The 22683-nt window shown below is 36.7% G+C and overlaps 1 protein-coding gene across 9 annotated transcripts in view; it reads left to right on the top strand.

Moving 5' to 3' along the window:
- KIAA0586 (KIAA0586 ortholog) overlaps positions 1 to 22683 on the top strand; it is a 74195-nt gene that overhangs the window by 18224 nt on the left and 33288 nt on the right. For 7 of the 9 annotated variants that reach the window (XM_075029554.1, XM_075029556.1, XM_075029555.1 and 4 more), the window contains 12 exons: positions 2644 to 2832; positions 3699 to 3886; positions 5180 to 5287; positions 6493 to 6573; positions 12159 to 12355; positions 12535 to 12653; positions 13234 to 13418; positions 15946 to 16105; positions 16698 to 16923; positions 17474 to 17721; positions 18214 to 18290; positions 21011 to 21145. In XM_075029554.1, the coding sequence (XP_074885655.1) occupies positions 2644 to 2832; positions 3699 to 3886; positions 5180 to 5287; positions 6493 to 6573; positions 12159 to 12355; positions 12535 to 12653; positions 13234 to 13418; positions 15946 to 16105; positions 16698 to 16923; positions 17474 to 17721; positions 18214 to 18290; positions 21011 to 21145 (1913 nt within the window). Of the gene's footprint in view, positions 1 to 2643; positions 2833 to 3698; positions 3887 to 5179; positions 5288 to 6492; positions 6574 to 12158; positions 12356 to 12534; positions 12654 to 13233; positions 13419 to 15945; positions 16106 to 16697; positions 16924 to 17473; positions 17722 to 18213; positions 18291 to 21010; positions 21146 to 22683 lie in introns of those variants that run through there. The other 2 variants (XR_012650615.1, XM_075029558.1) reach the window with 2 other exon arrangements.

The following is a 22683-nucleotide window of genomic DNA, read 5'->3' on the forward strand; positions in this document are numbered from 1 at the left end:
TTTAAGGGCTGCTATTCTGAAAGATGCTGTTATGGCAGGAAAGTATAAATAATAAAATTAGAAACAGATCTGTACTCCTCTATAGTAGGAGTGTAAATAAAATGAAACAAAGTTGAATGAGCACTTTAAAGCACCAGGTTCTTAAAAAAAAAAAAAAAAAAAAAAAAAAGAAAGAAAGAAATCTTGCTTGCATTAGGCATGCTTAGTTCTTTCCTTCATGGATCTGCACCCACAGATTCCTTTCCCGGCCTTGATGTACCAGGTGATAAAGGTTTAAAAATTATTGGAAGTTGTTGGCCTTGGGTTTGATTGGCTGGAAAATCCAGACTTATTAAATGACTCTATTTTGTTAAAGCAGTCCACTGAGCTTGTTTTAAATTAGTGTTAGAATGAGGATGTTTATTTAAGTCTGAAATGGCCATCTGGAGAGTCTCTTTTCAGTCATTTTATAACCCTCTCAACCATTTTCTTTGCAAATAAACTGTAGTGACTAATGCTTGGTTTCTTATGGGAAGTTAGGAAAAAAATCCATGTAACACTTTTATGAGTAAGAGAACATTTCTTAAAAAAGTTGGAGTTGTTTTCCTGCATAATTTGAACTGATAAAATATATGTAAAACACTAGGTTTTTAAAGCTAAGTTTAATTAAATGTCTAGTTTCTGCCCAGTGCAAATAATCTTTTCAGGGGGAAATGAAAAGTTGAAAGCAATTAAAATGAGGTGCTGTGTGTATACAGTACTTAATCATTCTAACTGTGAGAACCTTGTTTTTACAAGTTGGCGGTATTACAGATATGTTGCCAATTTCTGTTTTTACTCAAAAGTTCAAGGCCAAGGGGGGGGGAGGCTGTTAGATCATGTGGTATGACCTCTTCTAAATCACAAGCCACTGAACTATATCTATTTATGTTACTGAGTCCAGTAATTTGTTTTTGACTAAAGAACAGTTTTTCTGGCTAACCTATGCTTTGCAGAAAGGCATACGCTCACCACATAAAGACATCAGAAATTCTGCCCTTAATTACTTCTTCCCATGGCTAGATACCTTATGGTTCAAAAGTAAATGGGACACTTCAAATTTAGTATCTGATTTATAGTGGTAAATGTAGTGATATGTATCTGATATATAGAGATTTTGGCTTCAGTTTCCAGGTGATTTTCCTTACAAAATGAAAAAGGCCTTTTATAAGTCCAATCTATTTTAATATTTACAGAGATAGAGAATTAGTGCTGAATGCAGTATTATCATATATGGAAATCTTATTCTACTCCACCTCACTGACATCCTGTTGAGACATCTGAGGATTACATTCATCCCATTGACCACAGCATTGTATTGTGATTTCTCATTGCATTGCTTATCCAGCATGACCTTAAAGCCTTTTTCAGAGACACTTCTTTCTGACCTGTATTTTCTCGTTGAAGAATCATGACTTGCTGTTCTTGTTTCTAGGTTTATAACCCATAATTTGTGTGTACAAAAATACCACTTCTTGAGTGAATTGCCTTACTTGCGCTCTGCATTTGTTAAAAGTCACATTATCAATGTTGATTATCCTAAATTTTATAATCATTGACTTTTATTCTTCAATTAATTAGGAAGCTATTAAATGTGAACAGAGCTAAAAAGTGCTTGTTACCATGTGTTAACTGGCCATTAATACAGGAATAGTGATGATTAGAAACAACAGAGGAGTAAGATGACATTTTTCAGCTGTAGTGAAGATACGAAGTTGGTTACCAATGTGATTCTTTCCAGGTTCATTTTCCTAATGCCTCCAAATAGTAGTAGAAGCACTTCTGTTTGATTCATGATTGTTGACTCTTTTGGGGGGGAATTTTCAGGCAGTTTTTATCCATTTAGATTAAATTAATAATATCCATTGTTTGCAAAGAATGTAGGTTGAGTAAGACCTTGCATGACTGTATAGTGAGAAATGTAACATAGCAATAAGTGTTCTCCTCTGCTATATGCTTAGGCATTGCTACATACAAATTACTTCTGGGTGGCTATTTAACAATATGTTTTCAAGATTGGACCAAAAAATCAGTGCTCCCTCAATGTTGCAAGTCAAGACTTATGGGTATTAGTTATGGCTTTATTTTCCACTAGCAGTGAGTTGTTAAACCAGGAATTTGTAGATTATACCTGTTCCTCTGAGTACCTGTCAATCTTGTGGCTGGAGACAAACTCCATGTTTATAAAATTGAGGCAGTCAATCAGATGAACAACAGATGACAGCTTGGCTGTATTCTATATTCTGTCTATTTTTTATGCCAGGCTTGCATGCTCTTCTAATGCTGCATTTCAAGCCTAAATCATAGGTTTCTTCTTAGCTGCTAAATCACATGTTTCATTGCAACCTACTACCGTCCTTGTGTCCTTTTCTTCACATTTATGTGCCTTTATTTGCTAGAATCAGATGCTCAAAAAATGTAATTTTAACTCCTTCATTGCTGTCAATACTGAGACAGCTAACTTAGCACTTTTAGATTCTACCCTTCCTGTCTCCCTCCCTCGTTCCTTCCATCCCACAGCAAAAATTTGTAATTGTTTCAGAAGGGCTTAGATTAGTAGAGTGTGTGATGTTACTGGGTCTGTACATGTGTTGATGACACACAGTTTATCTGCTCTTGTTTCAGGTACAAAGGTAAAGTCAGCAGGAACACAGACTTGTTCTCACACACAGAAGGTAGTAACCAGCCCTAGGAAACAGCATCCTTTATATGCACTTGCCCAAGAAAATCAGTATCTTTTTAGTCCAAGTCGAGATGTGCCTGCTGTCTGCGGTCCACTTGAAGGTCACCTAATTCCTATGGCTATTCCACTAGGTAGGAGCAAATAACCTGTAGAAGGATGTGTGAAGTTTACTTACTGCTACTTCATGGAAATACAACTTACATCTTCTTAAGTCAGTGATTTGCCCTGGCCTGTGAGATTTGCCCTTCTCGTGGGAAATCCTCCTGGGGAAACATGGTTCTCCTCATTCTTCATGCTGCATGTCTGGTGACACCCTGACAGAGCTGTTATTTGCTTAGCTATACATACCTTCTTTAATACACTTTACATTTATAGGGTTCTTGTTCTGGCTTTAAGTTTAGTATCCATGTAAGCAGGCCCTTGGATTCAACATTTACAATAACCTCAGCCCAATGATTTCAGTAGGATTGTGCCAAACACACTAAATTCATTGTCATGGCTTCTGTATTTTTGGACCTTCAGTAGAATTTTTACATAGGCCTTGTTTTGGGAAGGGTTAGTATTATACTGGCATTTAAAGAAGATAATTATTTAAGAAAAAGGGTGTCTCAAACAAAAATTTGTGGGATGCTATACTAAATGTAATAGTATTTTGAATATGATTCAGAAAATGTGAGGTGGGGGACGTAATTTTTGAATGGCAAACACAATGTAGTTATTCTCGTTTTCAGCAGTAGATGTCACCGTAGTCAAGAAAAGTGAATAATTTTAAAAAATGGCAATGTTGAGTTTACAGTTTCTGCTGGGAGACCCTGGTGAAGCACTATACTTTAGCTAGTGTTAATAAGTGACTTTCTAATTGGTCTGTAATTGTGCATGAGATCTCAGTCTGTGTCATGTGAAACACAGACACCCAGACTTTAATTTTAATTTATTTATTAATTTACTGACTTCAAAGATTTATATATATCTTTAATTATTCTTAAACTGTCCTTAGGTCAAACCCAAATTAGCGACCTCTCACTGCAGCCTGCTGGAGTAGTTATAGGTAAACCACACCCTGTTACAGTTACAACCTCTCTTCCTCAAGTGCCACCAAAACCACCAGTTGAGATAAAAAAACCAAACATAGCTGTAATAGAGATGAGATCAGAGAAAAAGGATCCACCTCAACTGTCTGTGCAGGTACATGTCAAGAGTGATGATTATTTGTTTGTTTGTTTTAATAAATGCTAACTAAAACCAGTCTCATCCATCAGTAACTTACTTTGACATTAGTAGATGGTTTTCAGTAAGCATTAGAAACATATAGAATGGAGGGACCAAGAAGTTGTCACGCTATGCTAATATTTTTATTAATATTTTAACAATTATCTTTATTATTTGACCAAATAGAAAACTATTTCTTCCTTAAGTCACCTATGCTGGGTGTTTGTAAAATAGTTCTGTCATAGTTTAGGTTTTTTTGTGGGTTGGTTGTTTTTTTTTGGTGGTGGTTTTTTTGTTTTTTTTTTTTTAGATGAGACTTTTGATCCAGAACAAACTTGGAATTAAAAAAAGTATTAATATAAATGTCAGTTTTCTTGGATGACTGCTTTGGCCTTTAAGATTTCTGTTTCAAGCATGATAGTCAACCCAAGGATGTCACTCCTGATTAATCAACCATTGCAGTCCTTACCTAATGGGTTGTTTGGTGGGGGGGGGGTAAATTTTTTATATAAATCTGTTGTAAAGGAAGTTAATGTTTCTTACATGTTCATTATTTTGGATTCAAATTGTTGAGAATATACACACTCCAACATGCCTTTCAGATACAAGTGATTCATGGAACTCAAAGTTAAATACAGGTAGAGTAGTATGTGATTTGTTCCCCTGCTGTATCACTGTATTGCGCCCACATGCATATTGTATTATTTCACCCAGTTCTTAAATGTTTAAGGTTATTTCTGCCCCTCTGCCCCAAAGAATTAAGCAAGCATTTAAATTTTTGTTCTTAAAAAAACCACAACACGTTTTGATGCTGTAATGGACATGCCTTTATTACAAACTATATTGTAATACAATTATCCCTTTATTTTACTATACCAGATGTATGACAACATGAAGCCAATAACCAGCCTACACAGTGGCTTGTAGGTGAACATAGTGTAAATGAATTGCAAGTCAAACACACATCCACTATATAAATAGTTACAGGTGTACTCACCTTTTGTCATATGCAAGACAAAGTATCAAGGAAATAGAGAACAGGAGAAACCAGGTACTGCAAGAAGAGCAGTGAATATTTCTGGGGTTAGTTTTTGTACATTACAGTATTTTGTTTTTCAGAACCAAGTTATTATCAGATACAGGTGTGAGAAAAGGAGATTACTGAAGTTTAGTGTCTCTTTAGGAAGTGGAAGAGAGAATGTAAAAAGTTCAATGATAGTAGCTGAGCTAATACATAGATTTTCAGATTGGTGCTTTTTTCTGTCCTAGGTATTACCAAATGTAGATATTGACAGTATTTCAAGTGACAGTGTGAGTATAAACCACATTCTTCCAGGCTCCGAACCTGCACTTCCTCCTGTTGATGCTGTAATACAGGTATTGATTGGTCTAAATGTCTGTGAATTCAAATTTGTGAAAAAATAAAGTATGTTAAATTACTACAAAGTTATCTCATTATCTTGTTTTAGTTATAGAAATTAGACAGTTCCAGGAAAAAATGGAGTAATTATTCTGAAGAATTTGTAATATCAGGTATTTGTTTAAGAAAATGAAAAATTGCAGCAAGACGCTGTTTTTCCAAGATTAAATAATGACCATAGCAAAACTCTAGGAAAAACAGCATTTCTCTGTCCTGTTAAGAGTTGTAATTCCTTATTGTCCCATGTCTGTCTTATTTATACTGGTTTCAATGTTCTGGCATGAAGACTGAGGATGTTCTTCATTCCTCCATCTGCTCCTTGACTGTACTTGAGTGGTTAGTGGCACGTATGCATAGCCTGTTCACTGGTAGCCTGTTGTGTGTGGAGCTGGCTGGTCTACTCTATTCTCTTTCCATGTAACTTTTCAGAAGTGTTATTAATCTAATCTGCACAGTAACAAAGGTTTTTGCACAACTAAAAGGTTAACTGCTGCATGCTGAATGATAAAGTTGTAAACTAGGGCACGTTTACAGGATGGCATATTGTTTCTTCCAGTGGACTTCTGTCTTGTGCACGCACTGGACAGTGCAAAGGCATGGTGATGCAGTGATTATTTTTGTATAGTTATTGTACCTTCTGTTTTCCCTGTCTGTTAGCTGCTATTCTCACTTAAGGAGCTAAGTCCTCCAGAGTCCTGTGGTCAAGGTATTCACTGGATAAGACAGAGACCGTGGAGTAAAACAGTGATTATTATTTGGAAATTATATTATTAAATAACACTGTAGCAATCGCACATAAGTAAATTGCTTAAGACACTTCTAGACTCTCATGTGCTATGTTTTACAATATTTTGTCTTACTGGTTTTTTTTAAATGAGTTATAGGTATTGCCCTAGAACTTTTGATGCTGAGATATTTCATTAGATTTGGTAACAGCATGTTTTAGTTGTCAGCATACAAGAAAAAGTTCTCATAATCTCTCTTTATGCTATGCAAAAAAAATTCTTCCTAACTTTTAAAGTTGGTAAAGCATTTTTTTTCTGGATTTGGGCTGCTGACAGTGAGTGGTGATTTTGTTGCATTCTTGTCATGAAGGTTTTCTGCTAATGTATTTTTACCCCCCAATATGAAATACCTAACAATTTCTATCTGTCTTTATAAGACACCAGAAGATATACACAGTGAGGAGGAAGACACAAAGTTTCCAGGAACTAATTTTGTTGATGTTACTGATGTCATGCAGGTAACTATATTGCAAAGGTGTCCTTTCCTTCTAAATGTTTTTATATTTGTTTTATGTTATTCTGTCATAACTGAAAACACAATGTAGAAAATTAGTTGGCTTTACTAGCAACTTTCAAAATACACATTGTGAGCAATACTGAGCTGTTTACAGTGCTATAAACAATATTAGAAATTACTGTGTGTTAGTAAGTAAAGGACACTTGAAGAATTACAATAAAAAACTAAAATTAGCTTTCATTTAGATGTGTTAGAATCCACTAGAAATATAAGTAGTCCTCTAAAATCAGCAGTGATTATAGCACTTAGATTTCATAATTTCAAACTCTAAATGTAATGGATATATAAGATGCTCTTACAGATATTAATTAAGGTGACCTATATTTTAGAATGTGAAAGTATTTTCTGAGGGTTCTTTTTTAGGAAATTTTGGTATAGAGCAATTTGCTTATGCTTTTGAGATCCTAAAATGCTTTAGCATATTATCTCATTTCAGTCAAGCATTAGGTAACTTAAAAAAAAAAAAAGGCAAGTATGTGAGTATACACATACAACATGTACTACTCATCTCATGGATCCCAGTAAGAGTTTACAAAATTTTTGTCTTGCTGGATGCCTTGTTAGTGTGTCTGCGCACAGTTTAACAACATTGTTGTTTCTGGATTATGATAACATGGCTTTATTTCAGATAGTCTTTTACAGTTTAATTGTTTTAGGTAGCAAGTCCTTTTTTCAGTTAGCTGATCTCCTGTTAGTCAGAGTCAGGGCTGACAAACTCTCAAAGTTGGTGAACCAGCCTGTATTTCACTTCTCTAGATTAAGAGCAGAAACTCAGTGGTAGCTGGGAAAGTCTGGCTCTGAAGGAAGCAAGATGCTGCCACCCAGCTGTTGTGGAGTATCTTGCCTCTGTGGAAGACGGCAGCTTCCACCTCCTGCTGCCTTTAGGACTCAGTAAATTCCAGGAGCTTGAAATTGCTGTTGCTGGCTAGTATTTCTCCTGAAGTGCTTTTTCCTCGAGCTTCTTTCCAGTGAGCTAGACTTTCTGTGTGCATATCAAAATCTACCCAAAAATATACTCTTTACCTGTTCTGTGTGCTCATGATCCCATGATTAGAGTATACATCAAATATTAACTCTATAGCCTACAGGTCTGTATGGTAGATTTATTTTTAAAATGAATTCATCATTTAACATTATCAGTTAGTTAAAACAGTCCTAAAGGGGTGTTTTACCTATCAAAAGTGGGGAAATGGTTTATTCATTTTCAGTTTTAAAATTACCTTATGTTATTGGAGGGGAGGAGTTAAGTCTATTTGGACAACTTTCTTCTGTTTGCACAAAAAAGCTTTATTTTATAAAAATAAATAGGAGAGCTATTTAAGAAATCAGTTTATGAACTAACAAAAAAAAATGCTGCAATGTTAAATTTTTTATATGTGAATAATAGCTATTCATCTTTTCTTTTTTCATTTTTCTCCTGGATTGCTTTTATCTTTTATTTTTGGCAATGGGATATATTTCAACCACAATACCAAAAAGTGTTCCAAGTGAAACATATGTCTGGCCTATGACCACACAGACAATGTTCTTAAAAATGTGCAAGGCAAACACAATGTGGAAGCATAAAATCAACCTCTGAAGTGGCAGGGGTATTTAAGACATCAAAAGAAAGCAAAGTTTTATTGTTATAAAAGAGGCTTCAGATTCATGAAAAACTGTGCATAAGATGCTATACAGGAAAATAGCTTATTGTTGTCTTCCCCCCAAACCCCTTTTATTATGAAAAGTTAATTCTGTTATAACTGAAGAGGCTAAGTATTTGTGTGAAATAACCCCTCTGCCCTTTTTTTTTTTTTTTTTTTTTAAATTTCCTTTTTTTCTGTTTTTTTCTTCCCTGATGGATATTGCAAAAATGTCTCGGGACCCTGTCCCAGGCATTTCCTTTTCCTAGGATTTGTTTTACCTTTTCTACTAGAAGATACCTATTTAAGAATTACATAGGAGTTGAAATGCTAGTTGTTAGCACTGGTAGCCCAGTAAAGGCAAGGCTGCTATAGCTGCCTGCCTCCGGGTCCAGCCAATGGTGAGGCTGAGCGTGTATTGCCAATAGGCACACACACAAACACACGTATGCAATACGCAGATACATACGTGTACATGAGGGCAGACTGCGCTGATCAGGCATAGGGCAAGGCCAGGCAAGTGTGCTGACCTACCACTTTTACCCCCTTATCCCTCTATTTTCCCACACCTGTACCTTTCCAAACCACCTTGGTCCTTCCCTTTCCACACCTCTGGTTCCTCCCCATAAATACCACATAAAAAGTGTTGTACCATCCCAAAATACTCTTCCTTGCATCCCAGAATAAGTCACTGTGTTATCACCTCATCCAAATGCACCTGCCCAACCTTAAGAAGGATCCTATGGAGAGTCTTTCCATGGGCTCATCTTGCTGGGTTTCACTCCTGGACACGGGCTGAGCCTTCTCCTGTGATAGCCCTGGGAGTAACCATGTTGGGGTGCTCAGATGTCGTATTCTCCCACCTGGTGTCATTCCTCTGTGCTCTTTTGTGTGGTTGGAGGCAAACCTTTTATCACATAACCTAACAGTTTTAACAGTTTTGAGGACTAATGCAATGTGCCCCAACTTGTAAAACACAAGCCCTGCCATGGGAAGAGGTGATGTGCCTTGCTCTCCCATTTCAATTTTGCTGTCTAGTGTTTAAAGACCCAGAGCTCCATCTTCCAAAATAGTTAAATTGGGTGCTCTTATTTCACAATAAGAAAATTCACGTGTGGAATAAAGCAGAAAAAGCTGTTACAGCTTTGATTTACAGACTTTTATTTTTGATCAATGGTTGCACCTGCCTCAAAGTAGGTTCAGACTTTCTGCACAGAAGAGGTTTCATAAGGCCAGCCCTTGCAGGCCCTTGCATGGACCCTGCCTTACTCCAGAGTGAGAAACTTGCTCAGCTAACATAGCCCAGAACAGACTCTCAGTTTTCTTGAGTCTTCTGTCCAACTCTTACGAGCAGCTGCATCCTGCAGTACCTTTACAAAACTTACTAGAATTTAAAATTAGAGGCACTTTTTGCTCTCTCTGAACATGCCCTAATTGCAAGGTGGGGACTGGTTTCTCAGAATTTTTGCTTCCATTTTGAATACCACTGCAAAATATACAGCTTGCAGAGATCAGAGTAAGCATATTTTCCTCAACCCTGGTTTCCCATAGATGCTCTCGAGGGCAGTGATTTTTTTACACGTGTAACTCTTCAGACAAAAGATTACAGGTGGCACCTGCAATGCAGCCTGACTTTGCTTGTGAAAATTGCTTTAGAAATCTGTCAAGAAGAAATCCATGGCTAAGTTTTGGATCGCTTTAATAAAAGACTATGCATATACATGTTTGGTAATGGAATAAAATTAATCTATACCACCTAATCATTTAAAACATTTTTTAAATTATCTGAATGTAATTTGGGAAATAGATTTTTGGCTTGATACTTTATAATAAAGTACAGTGTTTAATATTCCAACCATATCTGAAAGACTTTTTAATTTATGCCATATTTTGATTGGGAGTCATGATAGATATTTTCAACAGTCTCCAGGGAAGTAAAATGCAGAATTGAGTGTAGATTATTCAGGATTGGTCTATGAGGTGATATATGTGCAAGTTCAATCTGTGTAATTAAATACTGACTATTATATTATTTTTTTATTTCAGCAGAGATAATATATCACCCCCAAATGAATATAATTTTCTTTTGGATTTGTGCACTATTAAATATAAAATATTTTTGCACATAGTTTAGAAATGCCGGAGAACTGCAAAAGTTTGTCAGAAGTTCCTAAATATATGTAAGATTTATTATATGTACTTGGTTTATTTCATCCAGATGTTTGTATTTTGCATACTTTCAGAACAGATTATATTAAATAGGCAACATCAAAGAAAATTTATGGACTAATGCAGTCAGAAGAAAATGCATAATGAAACACTGGACAAAGACATCTTTACATTTGCTGTCAGAATGAATTATGGTTATGAACACGTATATCTTAACAGAATGAACTGCTTATCAGCTTGCAATGCATCCAGTGCCATTCTGAGTTTAACTTTACTGTCTTATTTCTATGTCTAGAATGGTTTAGAGATCTTTCTTTGTCACCCAAAGATACATATTCTGTATTGCCTGCTTTGTAACTTACAGCTTTTCTTTGAAGAATTATTACTATTCAAAAATCCAGAAAAGATCTCACTCCCCAATAGCTATTTGTTGTAATACCCATCATGGACCTATCTGACTTTTCAGTTTTAAAGTATATTAAGGTAGTGAGAGAAGTATTAATGCTGGGCTGGGGAAGGAGACAGGAAAATGTTACTATCTTTTTTTTTTTTTTTTTTTCTTCTCTGTTCATTCTGGGTTTAGTGATTTGTTCTTTTATTCATAGAAAATATATAGGTTTTTTCTATTTTATGGGTTAAAAGTAAATTTAATTTATATAAGGGGAAACCCCCCCTTTTTTCTCCTTTCACTGTGTTGGATATTAATCTTAGTAAATGTAGATTTACAGTGAGATCTTTTATGCAATATCACATATTTCTCACTGGTAATTTAAGGCTCAGCTCTTCATCTCTTTCTGGCATGCAAGATTTTCTTCTTAGACAATCATATTAATATTACAGACATTTGTTTTTAATATTATGAGTGAAGGATGCAGGTTCTCATCCATCACGAGACATTTCTAAAGTGTTACTTTACAATATGATGGGTTGGTGACTGTTTTTCGGGACTTAATGCTGTGTATGTGCTCTGGGGGGAAAGGAGGGTGACATCTTTAGAAACAGTCAAACTTTATAATGCACACTGAGTAACTTCCATAACTTTTTAGAAATAGCACATTAAGGTTATATTCAAGTGTTTGTGAGGGCCTTGTGAATTGTTTACCCCGAAATACCTTTTAACTTTCAGCAGCTGAAGTTAATGAAAGTGTAAACATACATGTAACATATGCATAAACTATTAATATCTAGTCTTCAGTGCTGGCAGCTTTCTTAGAGTTTTGACTAACGACATGCTTGTTAACTTTTGGGAATGTATCTTTTCAGACAGGAGATGTAAAAGTTTAATTTAAAAAAAAAACAAACCAACAAACCAAACAAAACACAACCCAAACCAAAAAACTTAACGCAACAAGTAACTGTGGAAAGTTTCCTAAACTTTTTTGTTTAAAGGAGGAGCATTTCTGGAATATATATTAAAGAAACCTGACTTATGTCACAAGTAAATTTCTCAAGTATTAGCATTACCATTGGCTCCCTGCCCTGTGCAGCACAGGCAGGAAATATGAGCCAAAGCATGTTTTACTTAGCAGTTCCTATAGCTTTATACCTCTGCAGATTTATGATTTGCTAAGTTTAGAATTGTATCAATTAACTACGATGTACTAAGAAAGGAGAATGTGGTTTGTGTGCTGTGACACATCTACAAATGTTTCTTAAAGAAAAAAATCTGACGGTTACCTCAATGACATTGCCTTCCAGAAACTCACAGTAACTTAATTTACTACTTATTTATTAGGATCAGGAAGAGGAGAGGGATGAAATTCCAGAATTCTTCGAGCCTCTTCTGGAGCTTAATGGACAGTTTAAAGTTGCCTCACCAAAATACAATGGTCCTTTGTTTCCTCCAGTGGCTTCTGCTCCTCAGCAGTCTTCTGATGTTTTGGATGAACTGATTCAAAGGAGAGAAACGATAGAAAACAGGTTGATAAATTGGTGAGTTGCAGTGTAACAAAGTTGCAAGAGAATATATATGGAAGAAGGAATCACTCCATAAGAATACCTTCCCTTTCTTCTCCTCCCCTCCCTTCCCTTCTTTTTCCTTTAGGCTGCCTTGCATACACTTTTAGGTGTCTTGGTGTTTGCTGATAGTTAAACGGGTTTTATTCTGCTAGGGTGGAACAAGAAATAATGGCAAAAATTATCAGTGGGATGTACCCAGTTCAGAAAGAAACAGTGCCCAGTGTTAGCACCTTAGAGAGTGAAGACAGTGAGACTGTAACCTCTGACATTGGTAAGTAGGAGTTATTGTTCTCAGCAGATGGATTATCTCAATTTTTGGCTAATTTTAACAAGCTGTGTAGGTAGCTGTTGCCTGAGCCTAAGAGTGGATAATACTGAACCAGTGAAACTATAAAATGCAGATGTGCATGCTTTAATTTATGTTGAGACACAGCAAGCATTATAAGGCCATTGAACTAAATATCTAAAAAAAGAAAAAGAACACATAAAACACACCACTGTACAAATCAACTTCTGGCTTTGGCCATCTAAATCAGATTTGGCATTTTGCTAAGCCTGTAATTTTTGCCTTTCTTTTGTTAATAGATATGTCAAAAATCACCTCTCTTATAAATGTGTGTGAATGGGAGACAAATGCATTTCTCTTGTGATGTCACTTTCCTTCACTGCTGCCTTCTTTTATGATCCTGAATTGCTTTTCTACGGTTGTTTCTTTATCTGTAAAATAAAAAAATCACTTTTTGCAAAGGAATGTTTAAAAGTTCATGGAGATAAAATGAGTAGCTGCAGTACAGTGCATGCATTTTAAGAAGTGAGATCTGGATGTGTGCTTTATGTTTCTTCATTTTCAGTTGAAGTTGCAGGTGGTGGAGGATTTCAACTCTTTATCAATGCTGGTGTGCCTGTAGACTCAGAAATGATAAGTCATTTTGTAAATGAAGCTCTCAGTGAAACAATTGCAACCATGCTGGGTAACAAGCAGGCTCAGCAAGCAGTTCCTGCTACAAATGTTCTTCCAAGTACAATGATTATGACGGTAAGAGTCCGTTTTATTTAAACTTTCCTACTGAAGTTCTAAGGGATAATTTCTTTGTGGCATGATGGTTCAATTATGTCCAAGACAAAGATGACAGAAAAAGATTGATGAACTGAATGTGCATGATTTGCTTTTTTTTGATTATTCCTTATTATACCCCAGCAAGCAACAAGATTAAACCTATTTCACTTTAAAAAAAAAAAAATTGAAAAGAAAAAAGAATTAATTCCTTTGTGCTGCATGCAACATGCTATATTTATTTATTTACTTCAAGGCTGAGGACAAAACCGATTTCTAAGGGAAGGACTTGGTGCTTAATTTCATGTTGCCAAAATATAGTTCATGTTATTTTCAACAGAAATAGCTGTGCTACTTTCTTGTGAAGAAATGAAATATGAAGAAACTAATTTCTTCATAGAAGAAGAAATAGAAGCTGAGAACAATATTATTTTTGGTCTAATGGGCTTGCAGCCATTCTTTAATATCTGTAAAAATGAGTATTAATTCTTTCTAATTTTGAGTTCAGTAGTTTTCAGTAAATGCATAAATGATTAGTAGAGCTTCCTATAATACAGGATAATTTTCTCTGTTCCCTTTGATAACCAAATGACAGCTGGCTCTAATTTTGCTAATAACATGGTTGTGCTACAATCTGGTGTTGTATAATGTCTTTGGGATGAATGTGGACATTGCTGCACTTGGAAATCTAACTATTCAAAGCTTTGTTGAAAGTGAGATCCATTATTCTATTCTGCCACAGTGCATATAGACTGAAATACCACCTAGTGCCTGCTGTAAGTGACCAACAGATCATTCTGTAGTCAAAAGTAATCATTTCACTGCTGTAGGCTTAAATATAGCCATCCTGCATCTATAGAGCTCTTCCCCACTCCATTACAGATTAAGGAGGGTATGTTAAAGAGGACTGTCTTTGTAGCTTGTTCTTCTGATACTTAGAAACCTCTTCTAATAACCATTCTACATTTACTAATGGTCCTCTTAAGCCTCCTTGCTTCTGTACCAGCTTAAATGGAAATGTCCTTAGGCTGAAATGGTTATTTTCTCCTTAGTATCTATTCATTTGCACACTTCAAGAGATTAGTTTTGTCCTTTTTGGTCTTTGTTTGATTAGGCTAAATAAAGCAATCATGCATATGTGTACCATTTTTCGTCTCTTGCTGATGGGCAGCACTTCTATGTTTTCCAATTTAGATTGGTCTTGACCACAGGTAACACTAATATGCTAATAGACATTTTTTATGATAATGTAGTATGCAAGATGGGGTTTCCTCAGTGCCTTGTGCTATAGTAGTGATACTCTCCTGCCATTATTGGGATCTCAGGGAGCTAATTATGTCTTTTTAAAGTCTTCCCACATTTGTGGCTAATAGTTATCCTTTGGATAACTTGTACATTCATAAGGTTTTTTTCTTCTCCTTTTTCCATTTCTGCTCAGCCTATAGCAGAAGTTCTTGAGTATGTAGTTTCTGCATTCTTGATCTGCCCCTTCTTACTGTGAAGTTCCCTATCTAGAACTTCAGCTGCCCAGTTCCCAAGTTCTTTGGTGTTCATTATGTCATGCACTTGTGTGTGAACTGCCAAATGTGTTAGCGTGTTCCTCTTCCCATAAGAGTTTTTAATAAAAATAATCAGTCTGAGGATTTATGCTTCAGAAACTAGCCTGAAAGGCTACGTTTAGCCCCATTATCTTGTTTTCTTTATGAAATATCAGGGAACAGGGCTGGAAAAAATCTGAAAAGGTCCATCATATTCCTTCATAGCAGGCTAAACAACCATCATACTTGCTTGTCAGATTTATCGCTATTGCTGTAATTTTTTTAAGGAACATCACAACTATATGCTTATTCTGGTGCTTTATTGTCTTGGCTACTGCTTTGTTTGTAATCTTCTCTTTAGCTGATTCTGTTACCATAAAATTATCGTACTGACTCAATTTTATCACAGAATATTTTCTTGCTTAACATTGTATCAAATGTTTATTAAACTTCATGTAATCATGTAATTCATATTTAGACTGGACATTAGGAAGCATTTCTTTACTGACAGGGTGGTCAAACACTGGAACAGGCTTCCTAGGGAGGTGGTCAATGCCCCAAGCCTGTCGCTGTTTAGGAGGTATTTGGACAATGCCCTTAACAACATGCTTTAACTTTTGGTCAGGCAGGTGGACTAGATGATCATTTTAGGTCCCTTCCAACTGAAATATTCTATTCTGTTCTGTTCTATTCTATTCATAATGATTTCCAAATGTAATCATTCTAATGCATAATTTACTGTTTTTTAATTTGTTTTGTCCAGGCATACCATTTAGCCTGGTGCAACTTTGTGTTTAGATGGAGGAGTTGGATCCCTGAAGCATGTATCTAAGCCACAACTGTTCCTGTTCTGTGATAACCTGCCTTTCTCTCTCTTCCTCAGCTATCTCTGAGGGTACTTGGGAGATAGGGATTTTGCATCGAGATAATAACTGTGGTTATGGTTGTTTGGTTTTTTTTCCCCCCCTCAGGAGTCTCTTGTGCCTACTCCATTGCCAACACCCCAGGCCACACCACCACAAACACCACCTTCAGAAAAAGAATTGCCTCCGGTCAAAACTCCAGAGTCTTCTCTGTCTCTTACAGAAATGAGTAGAGAAGTTTGCGAACATGAAAAAATTAAAGAAACAGGTAGTGAAAATAATAATTGAAGTTTAGAAGTAGCAAATATGCTTTAATCTACTGCCTTTAATTTTCTTCTTCAAAGACACGTTATCTCTCAGGATAAATATTCTTGAGGCTATATTCAAGTGGGAACTCATGTAGTACAAAAATCATGGGCTAATTCATATAAAAAGCAAACATCTTTTATTTGGTAACAGTTCTATTTTCAAACTTAATGCACATTTCTATGGTCTGTGTGATTTCCACCCCTCCCAGCCCCTCCAAACTTTTTCACATCAGAAAAATAGCTGTCTTTTGCTCCTTCCTGTGATTCTAATGTTAATTAAGGAAAATTTACACTCTCCAAGTAAAGCAGCTTAGTTTTTAAAATGCAGAGCAGTCTTCCTTATTAAAGGAAGTAAGCAATTGAGGTTTTATTCTAGCTCCTTCAGATGCCAACACTGTACTTAAAAGAAACTAGTCTTAATCTAGTCTTGTCTCCATAACTATCAAAAGGTATCACAAAAACTACAAGTGCTTAGTAGAACTGACAAGCTCTCTGTCTGAGATTTACTTCCTGCTTTCCTTTCTGATCTGAAATTTGACTTCACACATGCAGGAGTTGAGATTCCAGCTGCCATTAGTTGTGTTGGCACACCTGTGGTTACCCCTGTCAATACACCTCCTAGAACAACCACACCAAGCCCTCCTGCCTCAGAATGGATCTCCAAAGCTGCAAAAATGGAAAGTCCAAAACCTCCAAACCCATGGGATGGTGCAGAACTTCCTCTAGAAGAAGAGAAGCCCAGTCCTTTAACTGAAGAACCATTCCGGCCCAAAGCTGTGTGAGTTGAACAGGCTGCACAGTTTTCTCATTTCTTAAAAAAATAAATATGTATATTCTCTATAAATATATATTGTCAAAAAGTCAGTAGAAAGAAATGCCTGATGTATATTTCAGGAGGCACTGAGATAAACCAGGATTCTTTTTTTTTTTAATTGCTTGACTTATATTTTGGAGAAAAATGTGAAATCAGGACCTTTCTCAGAGTTTATCAGTCCTTATTCATCATCCTGCTGAACATTGTACTTAGTAAACTCATATTGTTACCTCTGCCAGTAATAAATCTAGTGACAATGAAATATTGTATTATTAGCATTTTATTTTTTCCACTACCTCAGTGGGAATACACATGGTAATTTTTAGTTATAACCAGAAATTCATTAATAACATTATTTAACCATGCTGATTCTTGGACTATTCTGTAAAATGCTGTGCTCTTTCATTTGAAAAAATACTTGCAAATTAATTTATTTTCAGTATTGATTTAAGACTTTAGTCTATATTGTTAAATGCATTTTGGTGTATTTGTAATGCATATTCTTACATTATAGTGAGATGTCAGTGGCTAATGATGAGGAACCAGAGGCCTTGATTTTCCCATCTCAGCAGTCATCAGCGAAGCCCTTCGAATCGCTTCCTTGCAATCCACAGGTTCCATCACCTGTGCCTACAGTTAGTTCTGGGCAGTCCACGCAGGAAAGCAGCCTTACCCTCACCGAGACAGAAACAGAAACTGCAGACAGACCTATCTCAGAAGGGGAGGTACTCTTCAGCTATGGACAGGTGCTCGCTGCAAGAGGTAACTAACTAGACAAATTTGTGGAAATGAGAATTTGGATTAATTTTTTTTCTTTATAAACTTTGCTTCCAGTCTACTGAAGTTACATTTCATACATTTTCTGATAAAACTGCAAGCATTAACCTGGTCCTTAACTTTCAGTTCTTGGGTTTGGATTGAAGAGGCCTCATTGCTCTTTTTCTTGTCTCTGAACAAAATGCTTCTGCTTACTAATGAAAGAAGATTAAATCTGCTCTTTTGTCATAAGATCAACATGGAAAATAATTGGGACTGTCTTGCACAAGTACCATGTGGTACTAAGTTTTTATTGTAAAGATAATGTAAGAGTGATTTTCTTGGAAGCTGAAAATATGTCTTTATAATACACATCCGGCAGTAGGAATTTCCAACTCTACTAAAGCACTGTCTTGCAATTATTAAAGAATGTGGCCTTGGCTTTCTTTCATAAACCTTGCATGTTTTTTAGTATTTGTAACTTAAAATATTTTTCAGCCTTAGCAGAAGGAGGACTGTCTCTTCCAAACCTCGCTGAGAGCTTAACCAGTACTTTACAAGATGCCAATGAAATGGTAAGGAAATGTTTCACAAGGAAACAGAGTTAGTGTGGTATTTTGCCTTGAGCATCTTGATAAATTGGATATTTTTTAAGCAATTTCACTTATAAACTTTTTAAATTTATGCTTTTAAACTGTACACTTACAAAGAATGTTAGAATTTCAGAGCTCCAAAGGAAAAAAAGACATTATACAAACTAATTTATATTTTAAAAAGTTGAATGATTTATGTAATTCCATAGGTGACAGATAGCTAATACCTATTTTCATTTCTTTATTGTTTTTAGTTTTAAGACATCTTAAACAGAGTAGAACATTGTTATGCTCTGAGCTGTTTCAGCTCTGAGCCATCTTTTAATTGCTTGTGTGCTTAAATTATTAAAGTAGGTTAGCTGAGGCTGAGGTTAGTTAGAGCCACTTAAAACTTCAGTATAGTTTCTTATCTGACGTCTGCTTTAGTCCATCGTCCTGAAAGCCTCCCAAGTCAAGGTATTCTCCATTCCCTTTCTCTTTTAAAACTTGTCTTTTCCTCAAATGCCTGGACTTCCCCTCTCTGACTTTGTATAATGCCTTTTGGTAGGACATAGCTGTCATATAAATGATGAGTATCAGGTAGAGTAATACTATGCGTAAACCAAACTGTTTTCTTTATGAAAGAATAAAAAAATTGATAGTGAAATTGTAATAGTATTGGTTGGAAGGGGACTCCAGAGGGATTTCTAAAAGCTTCCTGGACTGTGTCCATGATGCTGTATGGCTCTTCTGGAAGATGTCCAGATAGTTGAAATCTGCCATGAGGATGAAGACCTGTAATCATCAGACCCCCGTTAATGTTTTGTAGAAAGCCTTCTCTTATCTTCTGTTTGTCAGGTGTCCTGAAGCAGACCCTGCCCACAACATCCCTAGTGTACCTTTCCCCTCTGATCCTGACTCAGACCATCAGTAGGCACATGGAGGTCTGTGAATTCAAGGAATTACTTGACCTGGGACTGAAAGCTGGCTGAGATACTCGGCTGCAAGGGTTGTGGTCAGTGACACCAAGTCCAGCTGGAGGCCACTCGCTAGTGGTGTATGCCAGGGGTCAATACTAGTGGCATTGCTGTTTAACATGTTCAGTAATGACTTGGGTGATGGGACAGACTGCATCATCAGCAAGTTTGCAGATGTTAGAAAACTAGTTGATACACCAGAGGGTTGTGCCACCATTCAGAAGGACCTCACTGGGCTAGAGAAATGGGCTGACAGGAATCTCATTAAGTTCAACAAGAAGAAATGTCATGTCCTGCACCCAAGGAGGAGCAACTGCATGTACCAGTACATGCTGGGGGCTGACTGGCTGGAAGGCAGCTTTGCTGAAAAGAACCTGGGCATCCTGGTGGACAAGTTGAACATGGGCCAGCAGTGTGCCCTCGTGGCAAAGGCGGCCACGATCATCCTTTGCTGCATTGGGAAAAGCACTGCCAGCAGGTCAAGGGAGGTCGTCCTTCCTCTTTACTCAGTACTGGTGAGAAAGCATTTGGAGTATTGTGTCCAGTTATGGGCTCTCAGTACAAGAAAAATAAGGATTTACTGGAGTGAGTCCAGCAAAGGACTACAAAAATGATTAAGTGATTGGTGCATCTGTCATACTGAGAGATCTTGGATCATTTAGCCTGGAGACGAGAAAGCTTGGGGGCGGGGGGGGATCTTACCAATGTATATAAATACCTGGTGGAAAGGAGGAAGACAGAGCCAGATTCTTCTGAGTGGTATCCAGTGAGACAGGAGGCAGTGGACACAGATTGAAATTCAGGAAATTCCTTTTAAACATAAGAAATGTTTTTACTGGGGGGGTGGCTAAACACTGGAAGAGGTGCTGCCTTGAGCAGCTGGGTTGGACTAGACAATCTTCAGAGGTCCCTTCCGACCTCAATAACGCAAAGTGTAAATGTCCTAGAGTAGGAGTCCACTTTTCTTTTCCCTGCCTATGCTTCCTAAACATTTCTACCCATACATGGCCATACTTCGCCTGTGCATAGTTTCCCATCTAATATCCATGAATTCATTCACGTCATAGTTGTAAGACTGTGCCCTGAATTTGCAGATCTTTCTGTCTGTTGTTCAGTCTTTGCCATGTGAGTACATAGGCGCCTGAGGAGAATGACTTCTCTCCTGATCAAGATTGTAAAAGTTCCTTTTGTGGGCTTCCGTTTAGAAGCCTCCTCTGTCTGCCACACTTCCTCTTTTAAACTCTGTTATCAGGTGGACCTAAATTAAAGTTCCCATCATCAGGTTAGAAAGCCTGCTTGCTAAGGTTTTCTTCCCTCTCTGTCAGCTGGATTATAACTCCTTTCAGTAGTCCTCCATCCTCAAACAAGGCTCTCTGAGGAAGCTAAATCCTTGCTGGTGAGAGCAGCTCTGCAGCCAGATCGTTTCTAGCAACCAGTAAGTGTGAGGATTTAACTGTTTCCCTGAATTTTGGAGGCCTAAATGACCTTGTTCTTCTCTAAGTATTGCAGTCTTATGTATCAGATAAAGACTGTGCATGTCTGTGGGTAGAAGGAGAAAGCAGTGTGTCATCAGTTTGCTTATTTTTAAATGCCTGGATTTTCATGACATAGGTTCAAAGTGTGGAAACTGTAACAACTTACTATAAAAGAAAAAAACTTAATTGTGAACTAGAGAAGAATGATTCAAGTTCCTAAGAAAAACAGTTTTATATCATGTATTATGTGGATTTTGTTTCTTTGTTTTAGGATTCTGATCCTCCCAGTGAAGGGCAAGTGGTGAGAAGACTGGATAAAGGCTATCACAGGGATCCTGTCCTGACTCTTTTAGCCAAATTAAATCAAGCACCTGTTGCTGCACAAGAAGAAATGTACCATTTGGAGGTAACTTACAGTCCTTTTCCTTCCAATACAGTAGTTTTGAAGTGATACTTTAATACTCCAAAGTAGATAAAATATTTCAAACTTACCCTTCCTGTTGGCTATAGAACAGGTTCATATACTTCATTCCCTGCTGGAAGTGATCCCACTTCTGTTGGCTATGTTCTCGTGTAAAATTTTTAAAAACACTGAAGGTTAAGTGTTGTTATAAAGACGTTAACTGTACATAGTATCACATGTACCTAGTTTTCAAGGTGTGTATGTGACTGTTCCAGTGTACCAGATTTGTCCCGTTATTTTGAATACCAGGGAAGTTTTCTGTCACTTCAGCAATACAGGTGGTATGTTTAACAGTACAAGTTCACTGCACTTAACAGCCGTATGAGTGTTTTAGGGAGGTATGAAGAATAACTCAGAAAATGTTTACATGCACTTTTGCACATGCTGTTGATACTGATCTTGGAACAAAACCTCAAAATATTCATATTCAGTTGGCAGAAAAAACAGACTAATAGAAAAATGTAACTGTCTTCATCACAAAGGACAAAAGTAATTTTTTGTCACACTTCTAAGTATTTTCTGTGTGGAAAGTAGTAGTTTGGACTGGATGTCTGTTCTAACTGACATAGCTGGAGGAATGTTTAAAGAAAGTGAATTTTGAATATTGCAATGTGGTTCGTGAACACCTTTATTTACGGTGGATCATGAAGATCTTGCTTTTTGTTATTTTATTGATGCATATGCAGTTTCTTCTTTCTGTCTTGGTCAGTTTAGTCTAAATAATTACTAACTTCACTCACCTCCTTAACTGTTCCTTTGTCTGTCTTTATTTTGCTTAATGAGTTCTGGTGCATGGACTTAGTGAAAAGCTTTCTACAGTGTCAGCTCTGAGTCTGACTGTAATTGTAGTGACGTTTTCTCATCAGCATTGCCAATTAAAAATGCATCTCTAATTTGCTTCTTCTCTTTCCCATAGTTATGAACCTCTCAGTCTGTCCATACAAGACACTAATAAACTTCCCCCTCCCCCCCCGCCCCTGATTCTGGCAAGGTGTGTGCGCAAGCAAACCTTCTCATTTAGAAGAGAAAGATTACTGTCCTAGATGTTAAGGCTCCTTAGGTATCCTTAGTATTGCCTTAGAATGATACTGTGCACATATGTTTTTTCTCTGCAGCTTTGAAAGTCAGAATCCAGAGAACCGTCCCAATTTTAAGTGCTATCCAAACCTACTTAAAAATTGAACTTTTGATCTGACATGCTATACAACAGAGAGTCAATAGCTTTTAGACGCTTTCAATGTTACAAGGTCAGGCAGTCAACAATGGCCATATGTGTAACATTAAAGACTTCATGTGCTAAAAATATAATTTAGGTTCTGATCATTTGGGATACCACTAACAAAATAAGTGATGTTGTTTGGCTGTAAGTGATTCTATTCTGTCCAGTACTGATAAATGTAGATCTTACTTTCAAACCCAGTTAGATGATATCTCCTCAGTTTCAGTTTTCTTTATTCAATGCTAATAGTATAGACTTAAGT

This window comes from Buteo buteo, chromosome 6 (assembly GCF_964188355.1).
Source record: "Buteo buteo chromosome 6, bButBut1.hap1.1, whole genome shotgun sequence".
Lineage (NCBI taxonomy): Eukaryota > Metazoa > Chordata > Aves > Accipitriformes > Accipitridae > Buteo > Buteo buteo.